Here is a 24106-nt window from a genome sequence, read left to right on the forward strand (position 1 = left end):
GCACTGTAGGTAGTGCAGGGTCAGCATTGCTTCATCTCCATCATCTCTTGAATCCTTGTAGGCATTTTCAAAATAAATTTTATATAAAGTGTGGGTTTTTTTTCATTTGTATTTGTTTTCAACCAGAAAATTTAGTAGTTATGATTTTGAACAAAAATATAGAAGGCAGCTTTCCAAATATAACTCTGCGAGCTCTACTGGGTCACTACCCATGTGCATGCACAACTGTACATACCTATAAACACAAATGTATTTATGTTTGCAAATCACCAATGCAGCCAGCCAACTCGGAGGCGCATCTTACTCCAGTCCTACATGAAATAACACTCCATGTCATCTGGGCTGACTGACCTAACCAGGGGTTGCTCAAAAATATTTAAGCACATTTCGCACAGACAGCGTATTACCGAAACACTTCTGAAGCAGTTTTAGGGTTGGCACTGATAAAGCATGGCCTGCTACGCTTAAACATTAGAAAGCTACACCAATCAATCATTTGCATTTAAATCATTCAACATTAATTCCTAGTCTCTATCATATTTCATGTTAAACATATTAGGAAAAAAAAAAAAAGCTTTTGTCTATCTCTTTTCAGGGCACTAACACTGCCTTTTGTCCCAAAATTTTCACTAGAACATCAACATTGCTTAGAATTAAGTCACCAAAAATTTAGCTTCCCCCTGAATAGCAGCAATTGCAAATAAAAGGCCCCAAAGAACACACTGACAAATATGGATATAAGTAATAACTTCATGTTTACTGAAGACAGTCAGAAAACAGCAGAAATGTATCACATTTAGCTCACAAGAATTAGCATTAGTGGATCAGCATTAATACAGGCAATAGCTTTGCAAAGTGTAATAAGGTTTCAGAAGACAGATAGGCAAGTCATTGCACGTGACTCCAGGCTTTGTTTCACCTCTGTCACAACAGTGAAAGTCATGACTTTACTTATCAGTACATTTTATATAACCTGCACAATAGATCCAGTTCCTAGGGGGTTTGTGTGTGTGTGTCTTGTTTGGGTTTTGTTTTTGCTTTTAATTGCTTTAATTAACGTAAGGGTGCTTGTTTTTACACAAACAGAACCACAGATCAGACACAGTTACATAAGAAGCAAAAAGGTCATCAGGAGAAAACATTTTGTAATAAGTACAGGACTTTGTCAAGAAATGGCAGCATTGACTTAATAGAATTAAAACTGGTTTTTTTACTGTACTCTACAAAAAGAAAATTAACCCCCGAATGAGAATCCAGTGACTTGTTCTGAGACACATCAGCTCTTGGCTCCTTAGATGAGCTGTGGTTCCCCAACTACACCTTTTAGTACATTTTAGTATTAAGAAACATGTAATTGAGGTCCAATAAAAAGAAAATAAAAAATATTTCCATGTAATTTATCTTAAGCAGCATTTAAAGGGAAACTGGAACTAAAATACATTAATACCATGAGTTAAATTTTTTTAGTAAATAGAACCATTTTAAATGGCAGACAAGAAAAAGCAAAAATATGTTTTATCTTTTAACAAGTATATTATTGTCTACAGTGACTGTAAGTCTGAAAGGTTTCTCATTGATATTTGTTTTGTGATTGAACAACTGGTATATTTCATTGTTTCAGGCTCATTTTGGTTGATACACTGAAGATCCTAACAAAGCATCCCGATTTTCAGCTTCCAGCTAGCTTCCAGTCTCTGTATAAACTAGTTATTTAATTAAGAAAACATTTGTTGAAAATTTTATTTCTGCAGAAATAACTATTACTGTCAAAAGCTGCTTCAGCATTCAAGAAGTTAGCAGTTTGACTTGGAACTTCAGCAGAAAGGTATTTATTCCCCCATCTACCCAGTTAAACTTTCCAATTTTTTTCTAGTCAAAACCATAGCAAATCATAGTACTTTATAAGTTGTCATAACATCGTAAAAAAGTAAAATTTATCATTTTTCTTTAAAATGCTTTTCCACCAACCCATCTGTCTGCATAATGCTTAAGTTAGTTTAGTTGTAATAAGACCTTACCCAAAACACTTTTCGGTGGCGCACTTCCATGACATTCCCACCTCCCTCCACCAAACATAGAGAAAAAATCGGCTTCCGCTCCACTGATTTCACTGCGCTCCCAAATAAGCTCCATTCTTCATGAGACTGTTTGTCATATCAGAGCTTACGGTTAAAACATTAGCTCAATTTTTCATAATCAGTTAATAATGGAGGTGTAGAAATACTTGTCTAATCGTTTCAGCTAGATAAGTGTTTATATTCCTGCCTGACTCCAAAGCCCCTCTGTCACTGCTCAATGCTGCCAACTGCTCCGGCAGCAATCCAGCTGCTTCCCCGCTGCACAGCTGGCATGGGCGAAACCCTCTGCTTCCATTTTACCCACTGCAAGAGCTGGTATCCCAGGGGATTCAGCTGTTCCTGTGCAGAGCAGATATCAATTTTACAAAGAGCTGACACTCACCTTCCAAATCACTGACTCAAGGAGCTAATATAGTCTCCTGCTCAGAAACACATTATTGAGACCCACTATTTGATACAGCATGCCACTGGAAAACCATAACAAACTGGGAACATTTGTTTACTTAAATGGACTAATCTGACAAGAGTGGTCTGTATTATTCTGCAACACAGAGTCAAACACACAAAGAGAGTTAGTAAACATAGCAAAAAAGCAGGATAGTTTAAAAAACATTGAAGCAATTTTAGCAGATTTTTTTTTGAGGGAAAGGTCAAGGGACAAAAGCAGAGAATGTAGAAATGCCAAAAATAAGTTTAAAAATAAAAGAAGGAAAGCAAAGAATACCTTTGCCAAGGAGAACAGAGATAGACAGATGCAGTCGGGTTCTGCAGACCTCTGAAGCCAAGACTTTGGAGTTTAAGGTGAAATGGGGATTAAAAGGCTTTATCCTAAACAAACCCAACACCAATTGCCTCATTTCACTTTCAGAAAGATACTGCAGTATTGTATCAAAGAAATCAAAGCTCAGCACCATATGTACGAACCTTCTTTATCTGCAAGACTTAAGACTTCAAAATGGCCTAACTCACAGGTGACATTAACAACTATGAGGCAAAAGCCAGACTGAGTTTAGGGTGTGCAAACCAGTAGAAAAAACTGTCAGCTGGCAAAGAAAACTATTTTTAATGACATTTTGGCTGAAGGTCAGAAATTGTGGAGGACGCCCATTTTTCCATAATTTTTCTGAGAAAGAGGAGGAAAAAACAGAAACATTAAACTTCATTCCTTCACACATATATTTAAGGATCACTCTTCAATGAACAATTTGTGATACTACATTCTGTAGTTTTTGGGAATTTGATTTAAGTGGATCCAGCAAGTACCAGGGCTTTGCTGTACATGCCGTAACAGTTTTAACTGCAGGAACCGCAGAACAACAACTCAGAAAATGATCGTGGATACCAAATACCGCAGCAAAAAAACTTATCATATAAAAGGTCTGGAGATTTTCCACATTTATACATCAAAATTAACACATTAAACCATTCCCTGGTAGCTATGAAAAAGCTGAGAATGACACGCTGCAAATCCTTAAACAAAAGGCATTCAGAACACTTTAGTAGTTTCTATCACATGACTGAGAATTGAAGAAGAAAAATACGCTTTTTACTGACATGTAGCCTTTAAATAAATAAATTAGCCTTTTGCTAAATGTATTTTAGCAAATAAAATACTGCCCACAAGGCAAAATATGTGACTGATTAGGACTAATTCGATCTAATTTTTTTACACAATAGAACAAAATATACTTTTCTTTAAAACATCTTCAATTTTCTCCACAGACCTTTCTTGAAATAGTTTTTGTAGGATATATTGTTATGAAATAACTTTCATTTTGCATCAACCACACTGCAGGCAGTATTTTAAGAAGACTGTCCAGTAAAAAGCTTAGTTAATGACCTAATTTCCAATTGCACTTTTATAAAACAGCATTTATCCCAGTGCAAATGTTCTCACTGAATACTCCATAATAATTTTCTTATTCTCTAAGTAAACACAGGAAAACAAGTTATTAATTCAATGTACCATTAGCTGGATATAAGGCCATGCTACACATTTACAGCACACTAACCATCAATATGGATGTCAGTGTTTATATCCGTATTAAATACTAATCACACTGTTTCTTTGGTTGCAACAAATACTAGTTGGTAGTTGTAAGGACAGAGTATGTGTGCACACCGCAAAAGGAGGCTACATATTTAATAGCCTCAACATGCAAGTATGATGTATGGCTAAATGTCTGCTTCTCAGAATACTGAAAACACTATTGTTGAAGTTCTACCACATCTTTTTACAAGCTATTGCATCTGGAATAGTGCAGTTTATTTCCAGTTGTTTATAGAAGTGGGGCAAACAAGACACTCTAGATTTAATATCTTTCCTTTATTCCACACATACACAACTGTTAGTGGTACATATCAGAGACACTAAAAGGTGGTTTTGAGTACGAAGCACCCAAGGGTGGGTCAGGATGAGCAGGTGTACATGGAGGCAGCCCGCACCGCCTTGAGTGGCACCGCTTCTCTGGACCATCACCACGAGGCACCATCACTGCAGCTCAGCATCAGAACAATCATCAGGTCAGACCAGCCACAAGCAAATGGTAACAGACACCCTTGTGAGGCAAAGCAGAGATGTTCATGTTTTGTGTATGGACAAATCCATGTGTCTTACATCCTCCTTACCTAAAATGTCCACCGTTCAGCTTCTGTACAATATTCAGAGAGCCTTTTCTGGGATACCTGAAGGCCACTGCTCATATTAGTTAAAACACAGGTCAAGATCTCCACAGTATTTGCTCAGGCATTCCAGGATCCCAGAGTCTACTATGAGCAAACGAGTCAGTGAAACAAATGTTCACCCAAATGAGTAATGCTCAGAGTCAAGAAAAGAGCTGGGCAGACGTAGATGCTATCCAGGTTCCTCTTTCAGATAAACAAGACTGTAAGAGCTCTGATTCATGCTTCACAATAAGCTCTCTCAGAACACCAGCTACTGGCACTCAAGATCCAAGTGATGACGGAGAGAGATCAGACATTAATGACAAAATCCACACACAATTATTTTCAAATGTATATGCACCTTTTATATCGGGTATTTGTGTAACAGCATGTCTCCACCAAAACTAAAGCTACCACCCTTTTCCCCAGAATCTTAGCCAACCTCCCCTCCAAGGACAGAACAGGGAGTGCTGTCAGACACCAAACCCCACTACTTTCCTTGGCAATGTGATCTGGCATTAGCTCTTGGCATCCTGATCTAAACAGGTCACGGCAACCGCAGCATCCCTGACAAACTCTGGCTATAGAAGAAAGTCTGAGGTGTGCTGCATGACAGTTTTTGCAGTTTCCAGCTAATGAAGTGGTTAGATATATAAGCAGACCATCAACCGTATTACAAACTTGGAAATGCCTTCACTCTATTTGAAACCACCCGTAATAACCATAAACTTCATTTTCTACAGTAAACAGTATAGGGGAAAGACACACCTGAAACACATTAAAAATATTTTAAATTCTAGAAGAAACAGTGAAAGAACATTTTCATTCTTTTGAGTATTTTCAGGAAGTTTGAAAGTAAGAATTCAGGCTTGCAAAGCAGACAACTAAATACTGAAATCTGCCTGAAGTACACTTCAGGAAACATAACAATCCCTTAGGAACTGAGGTTGCAAAGGTCCCTGATGACCAGAGAAAGGCAAAGTATGGCCTTCAAAAAAAAGACCAAAAGGACAATTAGGGAACTACAGACTGGTCACCCTCACTTAGGCCCTTGGCAAAACTGTGGAGCAAATCCTCTTGGAGTATATTTCCAGCCACATGAAAGTTGTGGTGACTAGGAACAGTGTGCATGGATTTACCAGGGGTAAATCTTGCCTGACCAACTGATACAATGACTGGATTTCTGGACAACATGAGAGTGGTGAACATGGCTAACATTAGCAAGGCTTTTGACAGTCTCCCACAGCTTTCCTGTATTCAGATGTTATACTCAAAATGGGTGGACAACTAGCTGGATTAAAAAAAAGTTTTGCTAATCTTGCCAGAGGGTAGTGAGTGATCAATGGGTTGTACTCTGCCTGGAGGCTGATAATGAATGAAATACTGCAGGGCCCCAGCTGGGGAAATGTCGTAGAGAAGAGGATGGAGAACACTCTTACCAAGTTTGCAGCTGATGTTGTGGGGAAGTTGGTATGTCAGGGCTGCCATCCAGAAGGATCTGGGCAGGCTGGAGATGGAAATTCCATGCAATTCAACAAGCACATAAACAAAGTTCAGCGCCTGAGAACAAAGTCCCCTCCATGCAATGCTACACACTGGGGGTGGCTGCACATGGGCCACTCTGCAGACACAGCCCTGGGGGACACAGCAGAGGGCAGCCCCACAAGAGCCCCATGATCCCAGCAGCAGTGGGGGCAAACAGATGGAAGAGGAGCACAGGTACCCCATCCAGGGAAATGATCAGCTCCTCTGCCCAGCAGTCATTAGACCACATCTGGATTACTGAGGCCAGTTTGGGGACTTTCAGTAGCGGACAGGCAGTGACAGAACTGAGAGTTCAGGTGAGGTACCCAAGGCGGTCAGGGGCTGGAGCACTTGTCCTGTGAGGAGGGACTGAGAGTTCAAGATTTGTTCAGCCTGGGGAAGGGACTTCTTCAGGGTAACCTAGTAGCAGCTCCCCAGTATCTTTAAGTAGGTTATGAGAAGACAGACAAGGTCTTTATGATAGCGTATGGTGGCAGGAAAAGAAACAACAAGCATAAATTGAAAAAGAAGATACAGGCAGAAGATAAGGAGAAACTTTTCCACCCTGTTAACAGTCAAGGAGTGGAACAAGTTATCCAGAGACATTGTGCAGTCTCCATCCTTGGAGGTTTCCAAGATATGATTGGATAAATCTCTGCATAGCCTGGTCCAATTCTATAGCTGACCCTGCCTTGAGCAGACAGTTGGACAAGAGACTTCGTTGGGTCCCTTCTGACTTGAATTATTCTACAGTTCCACAGTATTTTTTCTGCTGCTGAAAAGACTATCTCTGCAGAAAAATGCTCCCTCGTAACTCACTGACTGAGAAGCTGAAAGGACACAGTATTTAGTAAGGCAATGATACTAACTGGACTACTCAAGTCTGGCTTATTTACTCATACTTGAAAGACTTTGTCCTGCTTAGAAAATCACAAAGCAAATCAAGTAATCCCTATTTAGTTAAATGTGATGTACAACTTATTCTCGATTTTGTAAAATGTCTTAGTATCTATAAATGAAAGCATTTGTGAGTCTGGTATCTTTCGTATGTAATGAACAAAAATCAGCCAGATCCAAAACAGACTCACTGCAGAGGCCAGTCAGGGTAAGTGAATGCAAATGTCCCTTCCCATACGTGGAAGCACTGATTCAGAGATGCTGAACATCTACTACCTCAAAAGAAAGAATGTAGTCTGTGCCTGTTCAGACTGGAAAAATATCTTCTAAAATAGCTATCTTTGATTTTGGGAGAAAACTTTCCAGACTTTACTGACTTTACTGTGATGAACTGCATGTTACACTATGGGCAGGCTCATGAGAAAATTTTCATTTTATAGCACACAAATTAGGCAACTACTACACTTCCTAGAAGAGAAAGAAACATGTAACTTTTGGCTTATGCTCTTAATGTTAGGCAATTTCCATTCCCAGAATAGGGTGATGTTTTATTAAAATTTTCCCCAAGGAAAATCAAGGTGCTTTTTATGCAGCAACTTGGCAGCTGAGCATTTGCATTAACTGAGTATGATACCGGTGATGATTCTCTTCTGCAATTGCTGGATATGCTCCGTTTCTCCTCCAGATGGTCTTCTCCCAAAGTCTGCAAAATTGGCTGGAAAGCTGATGTCCTTCTATAAATTGACAGCTATCCTAACAGTAACCATGATTTCCTGACATTTTCAGAACATAAAACAAAATACAGGGGGCCAGCTGTTTGCATTTGTGGGTGTTTCAGTGGGTTTTTTTTTGCTTTGTTTGGGTTTTGAGGTGTTTTGGGGGCACTGGGGTTTTTTTAGGCTTGTGAAATTATCAATGATTTGAAGAAAAAGAAGACAAGGAAAACAGAGGAATTGTGACCCAGGTCTCTATCTGAGCCCTCCATGTTCAGATACCTCACCTTTTGGAGAATGAGGAATGAAATTCCACACTACCTAAACATGCTGCACATCGCTGTGCTCCAGATGGAGGGATTCAAATCCCAGCACTGCAGCAGCAGCAGACGACATCCATCCGCTGGAATAAACCACCCATTGTGACAGCGAAGGTCAACAATCTGTTAAGAATTCGCATTAACCCCATAATTACCATTGAAAAACCTGAACAGAATCAAAGGTAAGAGTTGAGAAATTTCAAAAGTCATCTGCATTCAGCTGCCTTTCCCTCTCTGTGAAATCTGAATATCTTAACATTTTTTTTTGTTGGTTTCTCCTCTCACCTGTATAACGTTAGAAAAAAACAATTGACTCAAAAGCAATACCTGGTCCCACTGAGGCTTATGTTTTCACTCTTGGTCAAAATCTAGAATTAGCTTTATAAACACTGTGTAATTGACCTGTGAGGTTCAATAGCTCAGAACATATTGAACAAAGAGCTTAGCAATACTCAAGCAGGGATTGAACATAATGATTAATAGCCTCTGTAACTAGACTAAAAATTGCGAGAACCTCAATCTTCATGCTCCAGGGCACAAACTTATAACCAGCTGAGATCAGGAATAAATTTCTGCCCACTACATTACTGTGAAGTTACGTGCACGGTGAGTAGTTCACAGCTTTGAAGACTTGCAGCACCTTGTTTTTTCCACTGGCTGGAAAGCAACTACTTTGGTCCTTAAACATCTTATTATAGAAAGCCAGACATTCCCAGGGGAGAATTACCTAAATTGAAATCCCTTCTGACAACTGTTCACCTCAACCAGTTTTTAAGCTTTTTTAAAATAGTGGATATTCTGCAATACTGTTAGAAAACTGATTACAGAACTACACTATTCTTTCTTGATGGTTAGAAAAAACAAACAAATATACGACAGCCAACCTCAACCAATCTCGCCCCACAAACACATACCCAAAAGAAGAAAACAATTCCAGACAAATTCTTTTTTAATGAAAACTGGTTGCAGATTTTTTCGAGGTTGTTCTATTCTTATGAAAAAGAGGTTGATTTTTCAGTAGGAAAAAAAAAAATAAAGAACATTAAAGCCTTTCTATTTTTCATTCCAGAAATATTTCTATTTAATAGGAACACATTTTGCTCCCCTTGCTTTTCTTTCCCTTGCCCTCACCCATCCTTCCATGGGCTGGTTTTCTTATATGAATTATGCTTTCTGCTACAACTGTGTATGCCATTCCCACAATATATTCTCCTATTGTAGGACATCATGTTGGAGTTAAGAGAAAAACTTGGCAGCCCAGGAAAGAGATGCACAGTGCACCCAAGATCTAATCCCCGTGCAGCAATTGCCTGTTAACTTGGCATTAACACTGCACTGGTACTTCCAAAAACTAATAATTTGGTAAAACTTTTTTTTTTTAATTCAGATTGTCTAGACAGGTAAGAATTCTCTCTTGTTGTAACATTTATATTGACTTATGGTTATTTCCATCTTTAACTTCAAACATGTAAATGTTTATTACTATTTGAACAGTTATCCTTTCATATCCATCCCAATGCAGCCAGTTTTGCTGTAGCTTGACACAGGTTTTTGCAGTCCAAATAATATTTCATTATTTGCTACTGGTCTCTGAAATCCTTCTTGCTTACCAAAACCTTTAACATGCTAAAGGATACTGCAACAGAATGATCAATTCTAGCCATTTTACTACCAGCATAAGAAATCCGGGTTTGGGTTTCCTGATTTTATTATTTCAATGAAGATCATGTTCTCAAACAAGAAATGTTCTCCTGTTGTGTAATAAATAAAAACCCATATACAAAAGACACTAAATATATGACAGTCATGAGGTAAAAACTAGAACCAAATGAATCACAAGAGGTAGGTGGGCAGAAAGAGCTTCCCCTCTCATTACGATCCGGAAAAAATGAAGCACCACTATATAACAAGCTTAAGAAATTATTCTTATGGCAATAAGGAAGAAACAACAAAAGCAGAGCACAAATGTTGTTGCTCTTGTGTTGTTTCCTGTACTCAGAGTCCAGAGAAACCTATCTGTTACTCACCCCTGGGAAATCTGGATATGAACCTTCCTGATCCAAGACAAAACCACACTAAAAAAGAAAGTATATTTTAATACTCTGTTATAAAGGAGAAGCCACAAAGCCTGAAACATTTAAAATTGTAAAGGAAAACTTATTGAATTCCTATACGTATTCAAAACAGGTGAGCAAAAACATGGAAAACGTAACAGAGATCAAACTGGCATCTGTTGCCACATGGCAGAGCACTGGAAAGAAAGGAGGACACGAGAAGGAGAGTTACCAGAAGCTGAAGGACAAATATCTAACAATTTGACGTTCAGTTACTTACAGGAATAGGGAGACATGCAGGCTCCTAAGATGCTGGGTACACTCTCCCTTATACAAGTGAGAATAATAATGCATCCTCACCTAAGTGGTGAAAAACAAAGTCTTAAGGGGTAAGCAGGAACTATTGCGACAAAAACCCAAGAGCTGCAGCAAGAACCTCACAAGGTTTAAGGACACTTAACTGGAAGACAGATCGATACACGGGGCTCTGCAACTTTAATGTGCAGAAGAAGGCATGAAACCAACTGAATGCACCTTGTTTCCTCTCTACTTCTACAGAAATATCAGTCAAAATCCATAGTATCCATTCCTTTGATGGTGCTGTGGACAGTTAAATCCTTGGGGAAAGTAATAAATATTGTTTTTCTTTTTTTCTTTTTTTTTTTCAAATACCCTGATTCAGAAAGGTCTATCGCAATTTATGGATGCAAATGTGGACAAAAGATACTTTATAAAGCAGCAATGACAGAACCTAGACAGAAGAAACACCATAAAATGAAGACAAAAATGTTTTTTCCTCCTCCTCGTTTGCTACTTTTTAAGACGAATAGGATAAAAGAAATCTCCTGAGTTTTTTTTTTTTCCTGTAACTGAAAAGATGACTCAATGAGTTTTCATTATTTATTCATTTATCTTTATAAAGGAATTCCTCCCGAGAGACCAAGACAACGCTCTTTAAGCTGCTCTAGTATAATACAGGATGAATAAATTAACAAATTCACTTCAACAGTTTTCAAACCAGATCCACATTCTGCCCACGTATACCCACATTCAATTCTCAGTCACATCAGCAGGCACTGCCCACATATGCCAATCACAAGCCTCTACAAACCTGAAAAGTGAATGAAGCCCAGTTCACAAGGAACAAGAACAAGCACACCAAGTGCGAGCACATGCACCTTAAAGCATCCAAGCCGCAGCCCCCGGACATGGATAAGAAAAATTAAAGTATGATCCTTCCTACAAGAGATAAGGCAAAATAAATCAGTACAATGTAGGGAAATCTGGAAGGTCAAAATCACCACTTGAAGCAAGGTGGCCAAAATGAGTAATATGGAGTTTAAAGGATCATGTTTGGTCTAAATACATAATTAGAACAACGCTGGCTTTTCCAGAAGCCAGAAAAAAAGGCATGAAAGCGCAGTGGGTCCCAGTTCCTATTCTGGCCTGGGATAATCCCTGAGCAGAGGCTTGAAGGTTTATCTGGAATTTCTTCTGAACAGCACAACTGCCAGCAAAAATTTTGGTTCTACTATGGTTCTGATGCTCCAGTATCATAACTCGTTTTTAAAAGTCCCTCACACTACAAACTATTACGATTTCTCAAACAAACAAACAAAAAAAGATGTTCAGCATTGAAACAAGGGGCCAGAGCTTTGTTGATCATATACAAATACATTAATTTTGTATACCATGCAGAAGTCATACATACATAGACAAGCTGCACAGCACCCAAGTAATTCAACTACATGTCACAGAATCACAAAATGTTAGGGACTGGAAGGGACCTCAAAAGATCATCCAGTTCAATCCCCCTGCCAGAGCAGGAACACCTAGATGAGGTTACACAGGAAGGCGTCCAGGCAGGTCTTGAATGCCTCCAGAGTAGGAGACTCCACAACCTCCCTGGGCAGCCTGTTCCAGTGCTCTGTTACCCTCACTGAGAAGAAGTTTCTTCTCAAATTTAAGTGGAACCTTTCGTGTTCCAATTTGCACCCATTACCCCTTGTCCTATCATTGGTTGTCACTGAGAAGAGTCTGGCTCCATCCTCATGACACTCACCCTTTATATATCTGTAAACATTAATGAGGTCACCGCTTAGTCTCCTCTTCTCCGAGCTAAAGAGACCCGCTCCCTCTTTTAGTGGGAGAGAGTTTTTATTTTCCGTCTTCCCTCCTCCTCAGAGAGGCAGTTTCACTGTATGCCACTGGGACTAACAGGCAGGAGAGACTTTCTACTGGCAGGCCCTTGCCAACCACTCATTAGTATTTTCTTTGCTCATTTTCAAGTGGAAACGGCTGGTACAATTACAAGCACCCAGACAGATGTTACAGTCACATTGACTAACTACAGAATGATATTATTAACACCTGCTATTCAGCAGAAAAATGTCACTTGCACTGCAACAGCCCTTCCTTCAAAGGCAGCCATCTATCTCTGTAGAGCAGTTAATGGGGTTTGGCTGCAGAGCCCCTCCAGGGACAGGGCCAGCAGTAGAGATGGGAGCAGGTCTGACCAGCATGAGCTGCTGCCAGAATGTTGCCCCAGTGCAGAGCAAAGTGCTCTGGCTGAGAAGCATCCACCTGGTGCATGCGTTTGGCCATCCCTTTCCAACAAAAATTCTACCCCACGGACAAGCGTCCTCCTAAAAGAATTGCAAATTATATACCCACAGAGTGCCAGCTGGTATTGTTTCTCTGTAGTTTTCCTTTGGTTTCTTTCTCTCTCCCCCCTCAATTAATAACAATGTTCATGCCCTGTCGTGTCTTGCTGCTTAATTATGTGCTTTGCAGAACAAAGCTTTAAAAATCAGACTATCAAGCTGGAGGGGGGGAAGGGGAAAGAGCAGGACAACCAGATGTGCAGAGAGAGAGGGGAAAACAAAAGACGTTTTGAAAGGGAAGTGAGAGATTTGGGATTTGGGGAGGGATAAGTGTTGGAGAGACAGCAAGAGAACAAGAAGATGTGCATAAGACATATTGGTTCAGTCACTTTAACATATATAAAATTGTATGTGGTATTAAATAATGCATCCTGCAGTTATCTAACATGATTTAATAAACACTTGGAGCTGTTTATTATGAGATCTCAACCTGCTACTATTTCATGAAGCAATAAATACACACTTCCTGCTGGCAGAGGAAGAGAAAGAATGCTGCATTCTTTTGAGAAAACCGGAAAAATAACAAGGCAGCTGAAAATATTATTCGCAAAATATTGGCAAATTTTGTGTTAGAAGGCATACTTTACTTTTTTAAATTAATCTAAACTAAAAGATATTATGAAGAACTGCTGCACCACTATTTAATTCAGTCACAGTAACCAAGACAGTTTCTCGCACATCCATTTTATTTAAACTTCCTTTCTTTATGCAGTATACTGCTAAAATTTATTTTGCATACATAGTCAAGGGAAGGTATTTAACACATTAAACAGTAGCTGTTTTATCTTTTCTTCCAACTTGAACGACATCTACATGCAGTAGGGACTCCCAGATCATAGTTCCGGAATCAGTTTTGGGTAGGACGCAACTGCTTGAAAGTAAGAGCTTTTACAAAAGCATTTATGCTCACTGTAATCCTAAAATATCCTTGCAAAAATAATTACTGGCAGTATCGGGTATATTATAATTTTGCCACATCAAAATATTTTGCACCGAAAATATAAAAATTTGAGAGAAGGAGAAAGACTTTTTTCCATTAGAGTAGGGAAGAGTCAGCAAAGCCCTTCACATCCCCACTAGTCACAATTTTACAGCATCACCCTCATATCCACAGTGACCATTAGGTGAAATTAAGCTTTTCTAGTTTTCCAATTTGTACCAAAAAACAATTAGAATCCAGCTGTTGCTTCTTACCAGCGCTAATTGAGTCTGGGGGCAAGGGGAGTTTTGTTGATCACGATAAGTTACACTTTCTCTGTCATCTGATAACTCTCAAACGGCAACATAACTGTTAGGAATAGGACTTCTTTATACTTTCCAACGTATCATGGAGGAAAATAAATATATTTGAGGGTCCCGGTTTCCTTTACAATTCTTAAAATCCTTTATCCAGTTGCAGTAACTTCAGATTTTAAGGGTGATATAGTAGATAAGCTAGCCACATGTGTATAAATATTTATATTCTATTTCTATTCTATATATATATTTACTAGTAGTTTATTAGTATTTTGTTATTTTATTAAACTGTGTTTATCTCAATCCAAGTTTCTTCCTTTCAGTTCTCTCCCCTATTTGTGGGGTGGGGAGGTGGGTGAGTGAGTGGCTATCATGGTTATATTGCTAGCTCAGATTAAACCACAACAACTATATACAGTGGTCTTCAAATACTATTTCACAGTATCACAGTATCACAGTATGTTTGGGATTGGAAGGGACCTCAAAAGATCATCTAGTCCAATCCCCCTGCTGGAGCAGGAACGCCTAGGTGAGGTCGCACAGGAATGTGTCCAGGCGGGCTTTGAATGTCTCCAGGGAAGGAGACTCCACAACCTCCCTGGGTAGCCTGTTCCAGTGCTCTGTTACCCTCACTGAGAAGAAGTTCTTTCTCAAATTTAAGTGGAACCTCTTGTGTTCCAGCTTGATCCCATTGCCCCTTGTCCTATCATTGTTTGCCACTGAGAAGAGCCTGACTCCATCCTCGTGGCACTCACCCTTTATATATATATAAACATTAATAAGGTCACCCCTCAGTCTCCTCTTCTCCAAACTAAAGAGCCCCAGCTCCCTCAGCCTTTCTTCATAAGGGAGGTGCTCCACTCCCTTAATCATCTTTGTTGCCCCACGCTGGACCCTCTCCAGCAGTTCCCTGTCCTTCTTGAACTGAGGGGCCCAGAACTGGACACAATATTCCAGATGGGGTCTCACCAGGGCGGAGTAGAGCGGAAGGAGGACCTCTCTCGATCTACTGACCACCCCCCTTGTAATACACCCCAGGATGCCATTGGCCTTCCTGGCCACAAGGGCACAGTGCTGCCTCATGGTCATCCTGTTGTCCACCAGGACCCCCAGGTCCCTTTCCCCTACACTGCTCTCTAATAGGTCATTCCCAACCTATACTGGAACCTGGGGTTGTTCCTGCCCAGATGCAGGACTCTACACTTTCCCTTGTTAAATTCCATCAGATTATCCCCCGCCCAACTCTCCAGCCTGTCCAGGTCCCGCTGGATGGCAGCACAGCCTTCTGGCGTGTCAGCCACTCCTCCCAGCTTAGTGTCATCAGCAAACTTGCTGATAGTACACTCAATTCCCTCGTCTAAATCGTTAATGAATATATTGAATAATATTGGCCCCAGTACTGACCCCTGAGGCACTCCATTATTTGCTGAACTTGATTCTCCTGTATTGAACGCAGAGAGGTGTCTTTTCCTTCAGCTGGTACTAAACACAGAAAGAACAGTTTTACAAATGAAAAAGAAGACTTTAAGGCAATTTGTAAAACAGAAGATACTGTTCTCTTTGGATGACAGAGTTAACAGAAACGTTGACTTTAAGCAGCTGTTCCCTTAGAAGTGAAGCAATGAAGGCCTCTCTATTTTGTAGCAGGAGGCACAGCCTTCAATAGCAAAAAACAAAACTCAAAGAGAACTCATTTGCCTGCCAACATTTTAATTTAATATACTCTGCCTTGAAGTCACCTTCTCATATGTGATAGTTTATTCCACTGTCCTAAAGAAGCCCAGTAGAAATGACAGTTGATTTATCAAAAAGAACTGTTTGTTTTAAGACAGATTAAGAGTTAAACAGCCTTTTAAGTTTTCTTCTGAATTATTTAATCTATTTTATTACCTATCTGTCCTTGTGAAGTTTAATAATTTAAAATACCTAATGTAACAAACATGAAGAGAGTTTGTGACCATGAAATTTCATGCAAAGGAGTCCTTTCAGAAAAAAGGGGATACCAAACATTAAATTGCCCAGTAATAAAATTGAGTAAGCTTGGCTAAATCTTCAGAGCAAAATTCAGGGTCTGCCCACTAGGAAGTCTGCAGAGTCCACAGTCGTAAAATGTTAATGTCCTTCTCAAACAAACTTTGCTGAAACACGACTACTCATCAAAAGCAAAAATGTAGACTGGTCGTCAAATGCCATGTGACTAATCCAGCCAAAACCAGCTTAATCAACTAGGTTGTCAAATGCTTTAACCCATGCTGTGTCTCACATTCTCTACGAATTAGTCATCTTTTTGTTGTTGTTGTTGAAGAGACTTGCACAATTAAGAACAAAATGTACAATAAAATACCCTACAGAAACAAAACAGCCCTTTTGCCTACAAATTACTGCCATGACAACATTTTAAATCCAAAGGGGATATAAGCAGGAAGAAAGAACTGCCCCAGAGACTACAACTATTTTATAAAGCAGAAACTAAAGCATTCATTTTCAACAAGAGATTTCTATGACTAATTCTTTTGTTTTTAAAGGCAGTTCCCACAGTATAATATACCCACGGCATGTCAGACTCTCAAACCTCAGAAGGCCATACGTAGCTGATTAAATCAATGCACACTGGACACAACTAAAAGTTTCCCAGCTTTCTCAGTCACAGTGTAAGTTCTAATTTACATTAAACTCACACCCTGCCAGCCAAATACATGCATGGCACCTATTTTCAGGGCTCTATTATGTCAGTAAGAAAAATAATTTTACAATAAAGAAAAATATGTTACTTTCATAAAAAAAAAAAGTATCTTACCACCCTACAGCAATACATTGAATGACAATCACTGACTTCTGGCAATAGCTGGTATACATCAAATATCATCTCAGTGCATTGAATAGTCTTTACTGACAGCAAATATAGACAACTTAATATTTGGTTTTCATGTTAAAACTTCATTAAATTGTGTACTTGATATATTTTTAAACTTCATTCATACTTCCCAAAAAAACTGCCAGAAATGAGACCTCCTTTGCATAGTTACTTTTAAAGGGATTTATATACTGAAAAAAAACTGCTGCAGTAAAAGAGAAAATAAATCAAACATTCTTGCTCAGACAAAGAAAAAATATCAGTTACTGAAATCGGATGCAGTAGCTCAAAACCTGAGTTCCAGAGCTAGAAATCTTTAACTGATGAGGCGAAAAAATTTCCTCAAATAATATGTGACATACGACCACCATTAGACATACTAAAATCACCATATTCTGGTATTTAAGGGGTGGCTACAAAGACGATGGAGACTTTCTTTTTACAAGGAAGAGACGAGGGGCAGTGGGTACGTGTTACTTCTTGGGACATTCCGACTGGACACAAGAGAAAAATCTTTTCACGATACAAACAGTCAGCCATTGGAATAACCTCCCCGGGGAAGAGGTGGATTCCCCAAAACTGGAGACTTTAAAGATTCAGCGGGACAGGGTGCTGGGCCATCTTGTCTAGACTGTGCTTTGCCAAGAAAGGTTGGACCAGATGATCCTCGAGGTCCCTTCCAACCTCATATTCTGTGATACTGTTGTTGTGTAGCTTTTACATTTCAGTTTCAATCTAATTGACTTCAGCCTCATCTATCTGTACAGAAAATAGAAGAAAAAAATGCAGACGTATACAAACTGGAGGGTTTTCAGTTTTATCTCATCAAGGCTTTAAATATGTGCTTGTAGTTAATATATTTCATGCTCTCTAAAGCCATTACCCAAATGTGAGACCAGCTGCATTCAGGTAGTTTGACACCCAAGATATCCAAGCCATTCAGCCTAGAAAAGTTCCCGCAAGAACGACAAATCCACTTTCAAGAAGTTGTAAACATCGAGAGAAATTGTGTCAGAAACTTCCAAGCGCTGTTGCTTGGTTTGGTTACCTCCCTCAGGCGGCAGCAACCCAAGATCTCAGCCCCCAGGTTTCACCTGCTTGTGCTTCGGAGTGAGTTTTGCCCAGGGGGGTGCTGGTGGTGATCTGTGCTGCTGTAGTTATTTTCAAGTCTGATTTCAAAACAAGTATTAAAGGGCATAAAATTATGCAAAATTAAGCTTAGAGAAAAAAAAAGGAATACGCATTTACACAAACCAGAACCCATTCAGTGCAATTATTTCCACAAATTAAGAACTTTCCAGGCCTCTTCATTCCTTTGTCTTTAATTCTTTTCCTGCTGATGAGGTAGCTTCCTCTACTTACAAACATAAACCAAATTAAAGCATCCTCATTTTCAGATCACCTTCCACTCCTTTATTTGCATTCTCACATACCATTTATCCATATTAAAAAATAATAATAATAAAGTGTTTCATTATGAAAAAAATACACAATGCTTTTTAAGTATTAGGTACTGCTTATTGAAAATAAGGAGAATAATTTCTACAAAACAGATTTGCATGTTTTCTCCTTAGAAGACACATAGCCTGCACTCCCAAATGAATGCTTTCATTTGTACAGAACACAGGCAGCTACACATTTCTGTAACTGGTACAGAAATAAGTCTGGGATAGGTAAAAATGAGGAACAGATTTTGATTGTACCTTTTGATGAGAAATCATATCCTCAAATTTAACAGCCTCAAACAGCCCACTGAACCACTGTGTCAAAAAATATCCAAAATCTCTTTAATATCATGTAGCTACAGTACCTGAGGTGAATATTAAAGAATAAAGTTAAAAGAGACACATGAAATATTCATCAGCTGTAAATACATTTTGAATTTCCACACCATTGTAGGAGATATAAAATATTGTACATCAAGCTACTGTTGTGCAGAGATACTCTAAGGTAATCAAATGATTTTGTCAAAAATATAAATAATTTAAGAGCTTTAAAAACACTTAAGTGCTGAAACAAGCAGGTAACATTAGTTTCTTTCAATTCTCCTCCCCAATCACCTCATAAAAGCAACTGGAATTAAATTTTATCAAATGATTCAAACTAACACTGTATTTAAAAGTACCAAAAAGTTCAAATAAATACCCCCAAATTCAAACACCATAGTTTTGGGGAATTCTCTGAATGGATTACGCCTGGCACCAAAAGGAAGCATGAAAGTATACATAAAAACCAGGGTTTTCTTATTTCTATGAAGAATCAAAGAATACAACCAGCTTCTTCAGCCTCCTGTGCCTGCTGCTAAAGGGATGCTCACCTGCTGCAGCCCCAGCAGGCTGCTCTGCTGCGACCGGGGGGCAAAAGGCACACAGCCATCCTAAGGACTCATTTTTATCCTGAGTGCCAGTACAAACAAACAAACCAACCAACCACATAAATCAAACTAAATACATAGTAGACAAACACTGAGGGATACAAACTGCAGAAATGGAAGACACATCTAGCAGCACTGCACCATCATCCCAGATTATAATGCAGTAATCAGCAAAAAATAACAGATTTTGTAATAGCAGTTTTGTGTTTCCCAGTGCCATGTCTTGCTTTCAGTATTATTAGAATGAGAGGAGGGACCTCAGCCAAATATTGTTTTTATCATCTGGATCTTAATGAAGTTTATGTCCCTACTTGCTGTTAAATTACACAGATTAGTAACACATGAGTAAAATAAATACAATCCTTCACATGATTAAATTCTAAATTACCACATCTGAGAAGGAAAGCACAAGCAAGGCACATCTGGCATTTGTTGCCCAGGTTTGAAGGCAGGACTCCTGTTCAAAAGCCTTTACCTCTTCAGGCAAAGAAGTAATTCATTTAGCTGGCTGCTATTAGAGACTTCTCAATGGGAGAAAGTACCTTCTAACAGTGTATGAATATTGTGGCAGTGAAATACAAGAACAAGGAATTATCCGGACTCATAAAAGATGTGGCAACAGCTGACACTGCATAGGTGCACGTAAATTAAGGATGCAAAGGGATGCACATGCATGGCCTGTAACCCATTATATTTCCACACTGACATTTAGATTCTGACAAGCAATTATCGTAGAGCATCGTATATTTTCCAGCTCTAACCACAAGTTTATCAAATACCCATGCATATGAGTCATCTGTGCAGTTATTAGAAAAGGGATGCTTCACCTAATCTCATTTGGAGTACATCCCATTCATCTCAACCCCGTGTACATCAGACACTACCTTGCAGCTGTGTGCATTTGTAATCTGTTCCTATCAGGTGCTTAATACATGTCCCAATCCTACTGCTAACACCACTTTTTTAGTTAATCAAGTCTGTTTCTGAGTTCAAAACCAGCAGCTGCTACAGGTTGACACAGACCCAGCAACCAATGGTTTGTTTAGGATTACATACTGGATTCACCTTCGTTTCTAAAGATGCACACGGTGCTATGCATCAATGAGTAAGCTTATCAACTGAAAACAGGTCAGAGGGCATGAGATTGGAAAACATCAACAATAACATAAACTACTTTTCCTAGCAATGGCTGGTAGAGACAATAAGTGGCCTTGGCAAAACACAGTGTGCATGTCAATATTGCTTGAATGTATTACGCTTCAAACTGAAACAAGAGGCAGATCATTGATCTAAGAGACTGCGACACCGCACACAAGCCCATAACCCACACCACAGACTTGAGCTGCCTTCAGAACAATTCACATATATCATGAATGTGACACATCAACTATGATTTTATTAGGAAAGAAACCAATTGGGATTCTACTTCTCTTACTACCATAGTCTCAATATTTCTCTTTAGTCTTCAAAAGAGGGCACCAATTTGATATACTATTTGCTTGTGAGACTCACAACAGAATCACAGGAACACCTTTTTCAGAGCAACTTCTTTTTGTAAAGCAATACCAGCTCTATTTTGCTCAATCCTTGCAAGCAATTCAGAGGCAATTGCTTTGGACAGCAGAACAACCTCTGGCATCGCTCCCACCAGCTGCCTCCATTCACATGTAAACCACAAAAGGTTGGAGGATATTTTTCCTCACAGACTTCTCCATGAATGATATGACACAATTCAGAAGGGAAAAACCCAAAAAGGCATGCTATTAAAAGCATCTCTACACATTCCCAATTAGCACCTCAGCTTCCAAGTTCTTCCACGTGTTCTCCGTCATTCCCTGCTGATTCTCTTACTCTGGCAACCGTGCCAGGCTAAACACCTTTTTTTTATTATTATTCCTCTCACTCTACTTCCTGTCTTCTGTACTGGAAAGGCAGCTTTTTCCTATTTGTTTCCAACATGCTGAGTGCAGCTCTAGGAGAATCTGCTTAATTCCTCTAAGTATTGCTTACTGATAGGAGAAAGAAGTTATAGTATCTTACTCATTCTCTTTACCATGTGTTATTGCTTAGGAATGCAAAACAGAGTCTTTATGTAGAAAAACAACATCCTAGAGGGTTCTTGCTAATGCTACAAAACTGTAAGAAGTGACAGTAAATATCCCAAATAACACATTTTCTCAAGCATCCTTCTGCCAAGTAGTGTTATTTGTACATTTTGCAGAGCTACTTCAGGAAATGCTTTACTTTCTGAGTGTATAGAGTTCACTTCAGATTGCTGACATTGTCCAGAAGAACCGGGGGAATAAAGAAAAAGAAACAAACATCCTGGGACTCCCATGCAGTAAGTCTCTGTCCCACAACTACTGCCCTCAAAAACACATAAATACTACATTCTGTGTCATTTCTGGTGACAGAAAAGTGCTCCAATCTGTCTCCCCAGTTTGAAAAAGGTGAGCATTCATCCTTAAGGGGGAAGAAGGAGTGAGAACGAGGAGACTATCTATATATTTCACTGGCGTATCCACCATAAAACCTTAGTAAGCTTTGGTTTCATTTTGTATTTTTAAAGTATGAGAATCATAAATTCTCTTGTATCATTTGACTAAGAAACAACAACAGAAGAAAAAAAAAGACAAGGGAGACTTTAGTACATGAAAACTGTCGGTCAAGAAAATTCATGCTTTTTGATGACTGATGAGAGCTTTAAAACAGTAATCAACCCTGAAATGCAACTAGGAAAAACTTCGGAATACAGCTACAAAAAACATTAAAGCAGCAGCGTTTATCTGTAAGACTGCTGCCAAAAACCTATGAAGAAAAAAACCAGCAAAATATTTCAAGAAGAATTTTAGGTATCACTTTAAAAATCTCAATTTTCTAACTATTTTGTTTCTTTCCTTCCTTTTCTTGCTTTTATGCACACAATAGCTACTGGTGGGAGTAAAGCAGAAAATTATATCCTTCTGCATTAAGCACTTTGAGCTAGGAAGAGTTCAGAAACCCAAATTCACTACCTTCCCTCACCAGATCTACCAGCGCCAAGTTCTCAGGACCACAACTGGTAGGAAATTAGGCTGGTGAAGTGACATATTGTCACTCTACTTTGCCTGAACTTTAGCCCCCAAAAAACAATGAAAACACTTTCTATTTATATTGAGAAAATGATCTGCTAAAAAAACACATCAGTCAAATTGCTGATGTCACTTGTAGTCTAAGTTCATATACTAACTTACCTGCAATAAATTAGTTAACTCCTTTCTCACACTACATTTTCAAAACTGATAAACTTTTCCAACTCTTTGTCTATAAAGGCATTTCCTATACTACTGCACATTCAAACTGCCTGGAAACCACTAACACATTTGCTCTTCTCAATTTTGTTTTGATCTTGAAAGAGAAGTCAGCCTTTCCTGCCCTGTTAGTCAGCTCAGATTCAATTTCTAAGAGCCAAGAGGTCTTTTTCTCCAAGTATGCTTATGCACCCCAACATTAACCCATTCAGCTGCCTACTTACACCTGTACTATCTATGCATTAATGAATAAAGATGGCAACAAACCTACAAAAACAGTCCTACTACAATGGCTTTCATGCAGCTTTAACTTATAGGTTTCTGATTATTCATGCATGTTCTAAAATTTGTTTAAATTCCCTTCTGGGCAAAGGTCCCTCAAATACAGCCAACTTTTTTTTTTCCTCATTAATTAATGGGAGCTATTTTTTACTTCATTATTTGAATAGTAAATGTTGGGATGCATGTGAAATGAGATGCTATATAAAAGTGCAAGAATTCCTTCTCCCTACCACACTGAGCAGAAATTTGTCTCCTGTTAACTGCACCTCCCAAATGACAAGACTCCCCAACTTAAAACAATTGAAGGAGTCATTGATCCCAGCAGCTGAAGTGTCTATGTTGTTGTGTCATATTCAGAGCTTCTTGTCAAAAACCCCATTCCTAGATCAAATGACATTTCTGAAGTACTTAATCACTTTTGAAGATTTTTTTTTCTTATGTGCACTCAAAGAACCATTCCTAACTTCCTCTCTTTTTCCCACTTTTTTACCTTGGGGGTAATAAAATTCTGGTTCACTTCATATGAAAGACTTTATTTTCCAGAAACAGGTGACATTTCAGTAGACTAGATCAAATCTAGGTCCCGTTTAATTACTTTGTCTCCTGGTATTTCAGTTCGTTGTCTGAAGTGGAAGCAGTCGAACTCTCTGAATGACTCTTCAAGTTTCTGTTTGCCAATTCAACCACCACTAACCCGTCTAGCCCATGTTGTAAGGATTCTGATCCTTCATCAGGTATCTCTCCCCAACACTTACACTGATAAAAGATGGGGTGTACTCACTTCCAGTCACCCTCCTTTCTTTCTTCGATGTTTCTGACAGACATTCCTACACAATATACTTTCTTTTCCCCTTCACTACAGTCTCCATATCAATGGCTGTGTGCAAGACTCTGTGTTCTCTAATTATTCTCTCTTGAGTGCAAATTATTCAGCACATTAAAATCTCCTGGGAAAATGGCAGATATGAGAGTACAGACACAAGATGCCACTATGCCAGAAGGCATGAATAGGTCAACTGTTTCTCTTTTGATCTGTAAACAACTACAGCGGTCCTGGACAATGTGGCTCTGCTAGACAAATTAAAGGGAACTAAGATGCTGTCTCCTGATGTTTTCAGCATCCTGAGATTTTTCCTTCAGAGCTTCAGACTGCCCTC

At 39.0% G+C, this 24106-nt stretch overlaps 1 protein-coding gene across 4 annotated transcripts in view; it reads right to left on the minus strand.

The window, feature by feature from the left end:
• The window catches only part of CDK14 (cyclin dependent kinase 14), a 324092-nt gene that overhangs the window by 275768 nt on the left and 24218 nt on the right, over window positions 1–24106 (minus strand). For 2 of the 4 annotated variants that reach the window (XM_065830694.2, XM_065830693.2), the window contains exon 3: window positions 10224–10271. The exons of the other annotated variants lie outside the window; for them this stretch is intronic. In XM_065830694.2, coding sequence (XP_065686766.1) covers window positions 10224–10271 — 48 coding nt within the window. The remainder of the gene's footprint in view (window positions 1–10223; window positions 10272–24106) is intronic. 4 annotated transcript variants of the gene reach the window in all.

Source organism: Patagioenas fasciata, chromosome 2 (assembly GCF_037038585.1).
Source record: "Patagioenas fasciata isolate bPatFas1 chromosome 2, bPatFas1.hap1, whole genome shotgun sequence".
NCBI lineage: Eukaryota > Metazoa > Chordata > Aves > Columbiformes > Columbidae > Patagioenas > Patagioenas fasciata.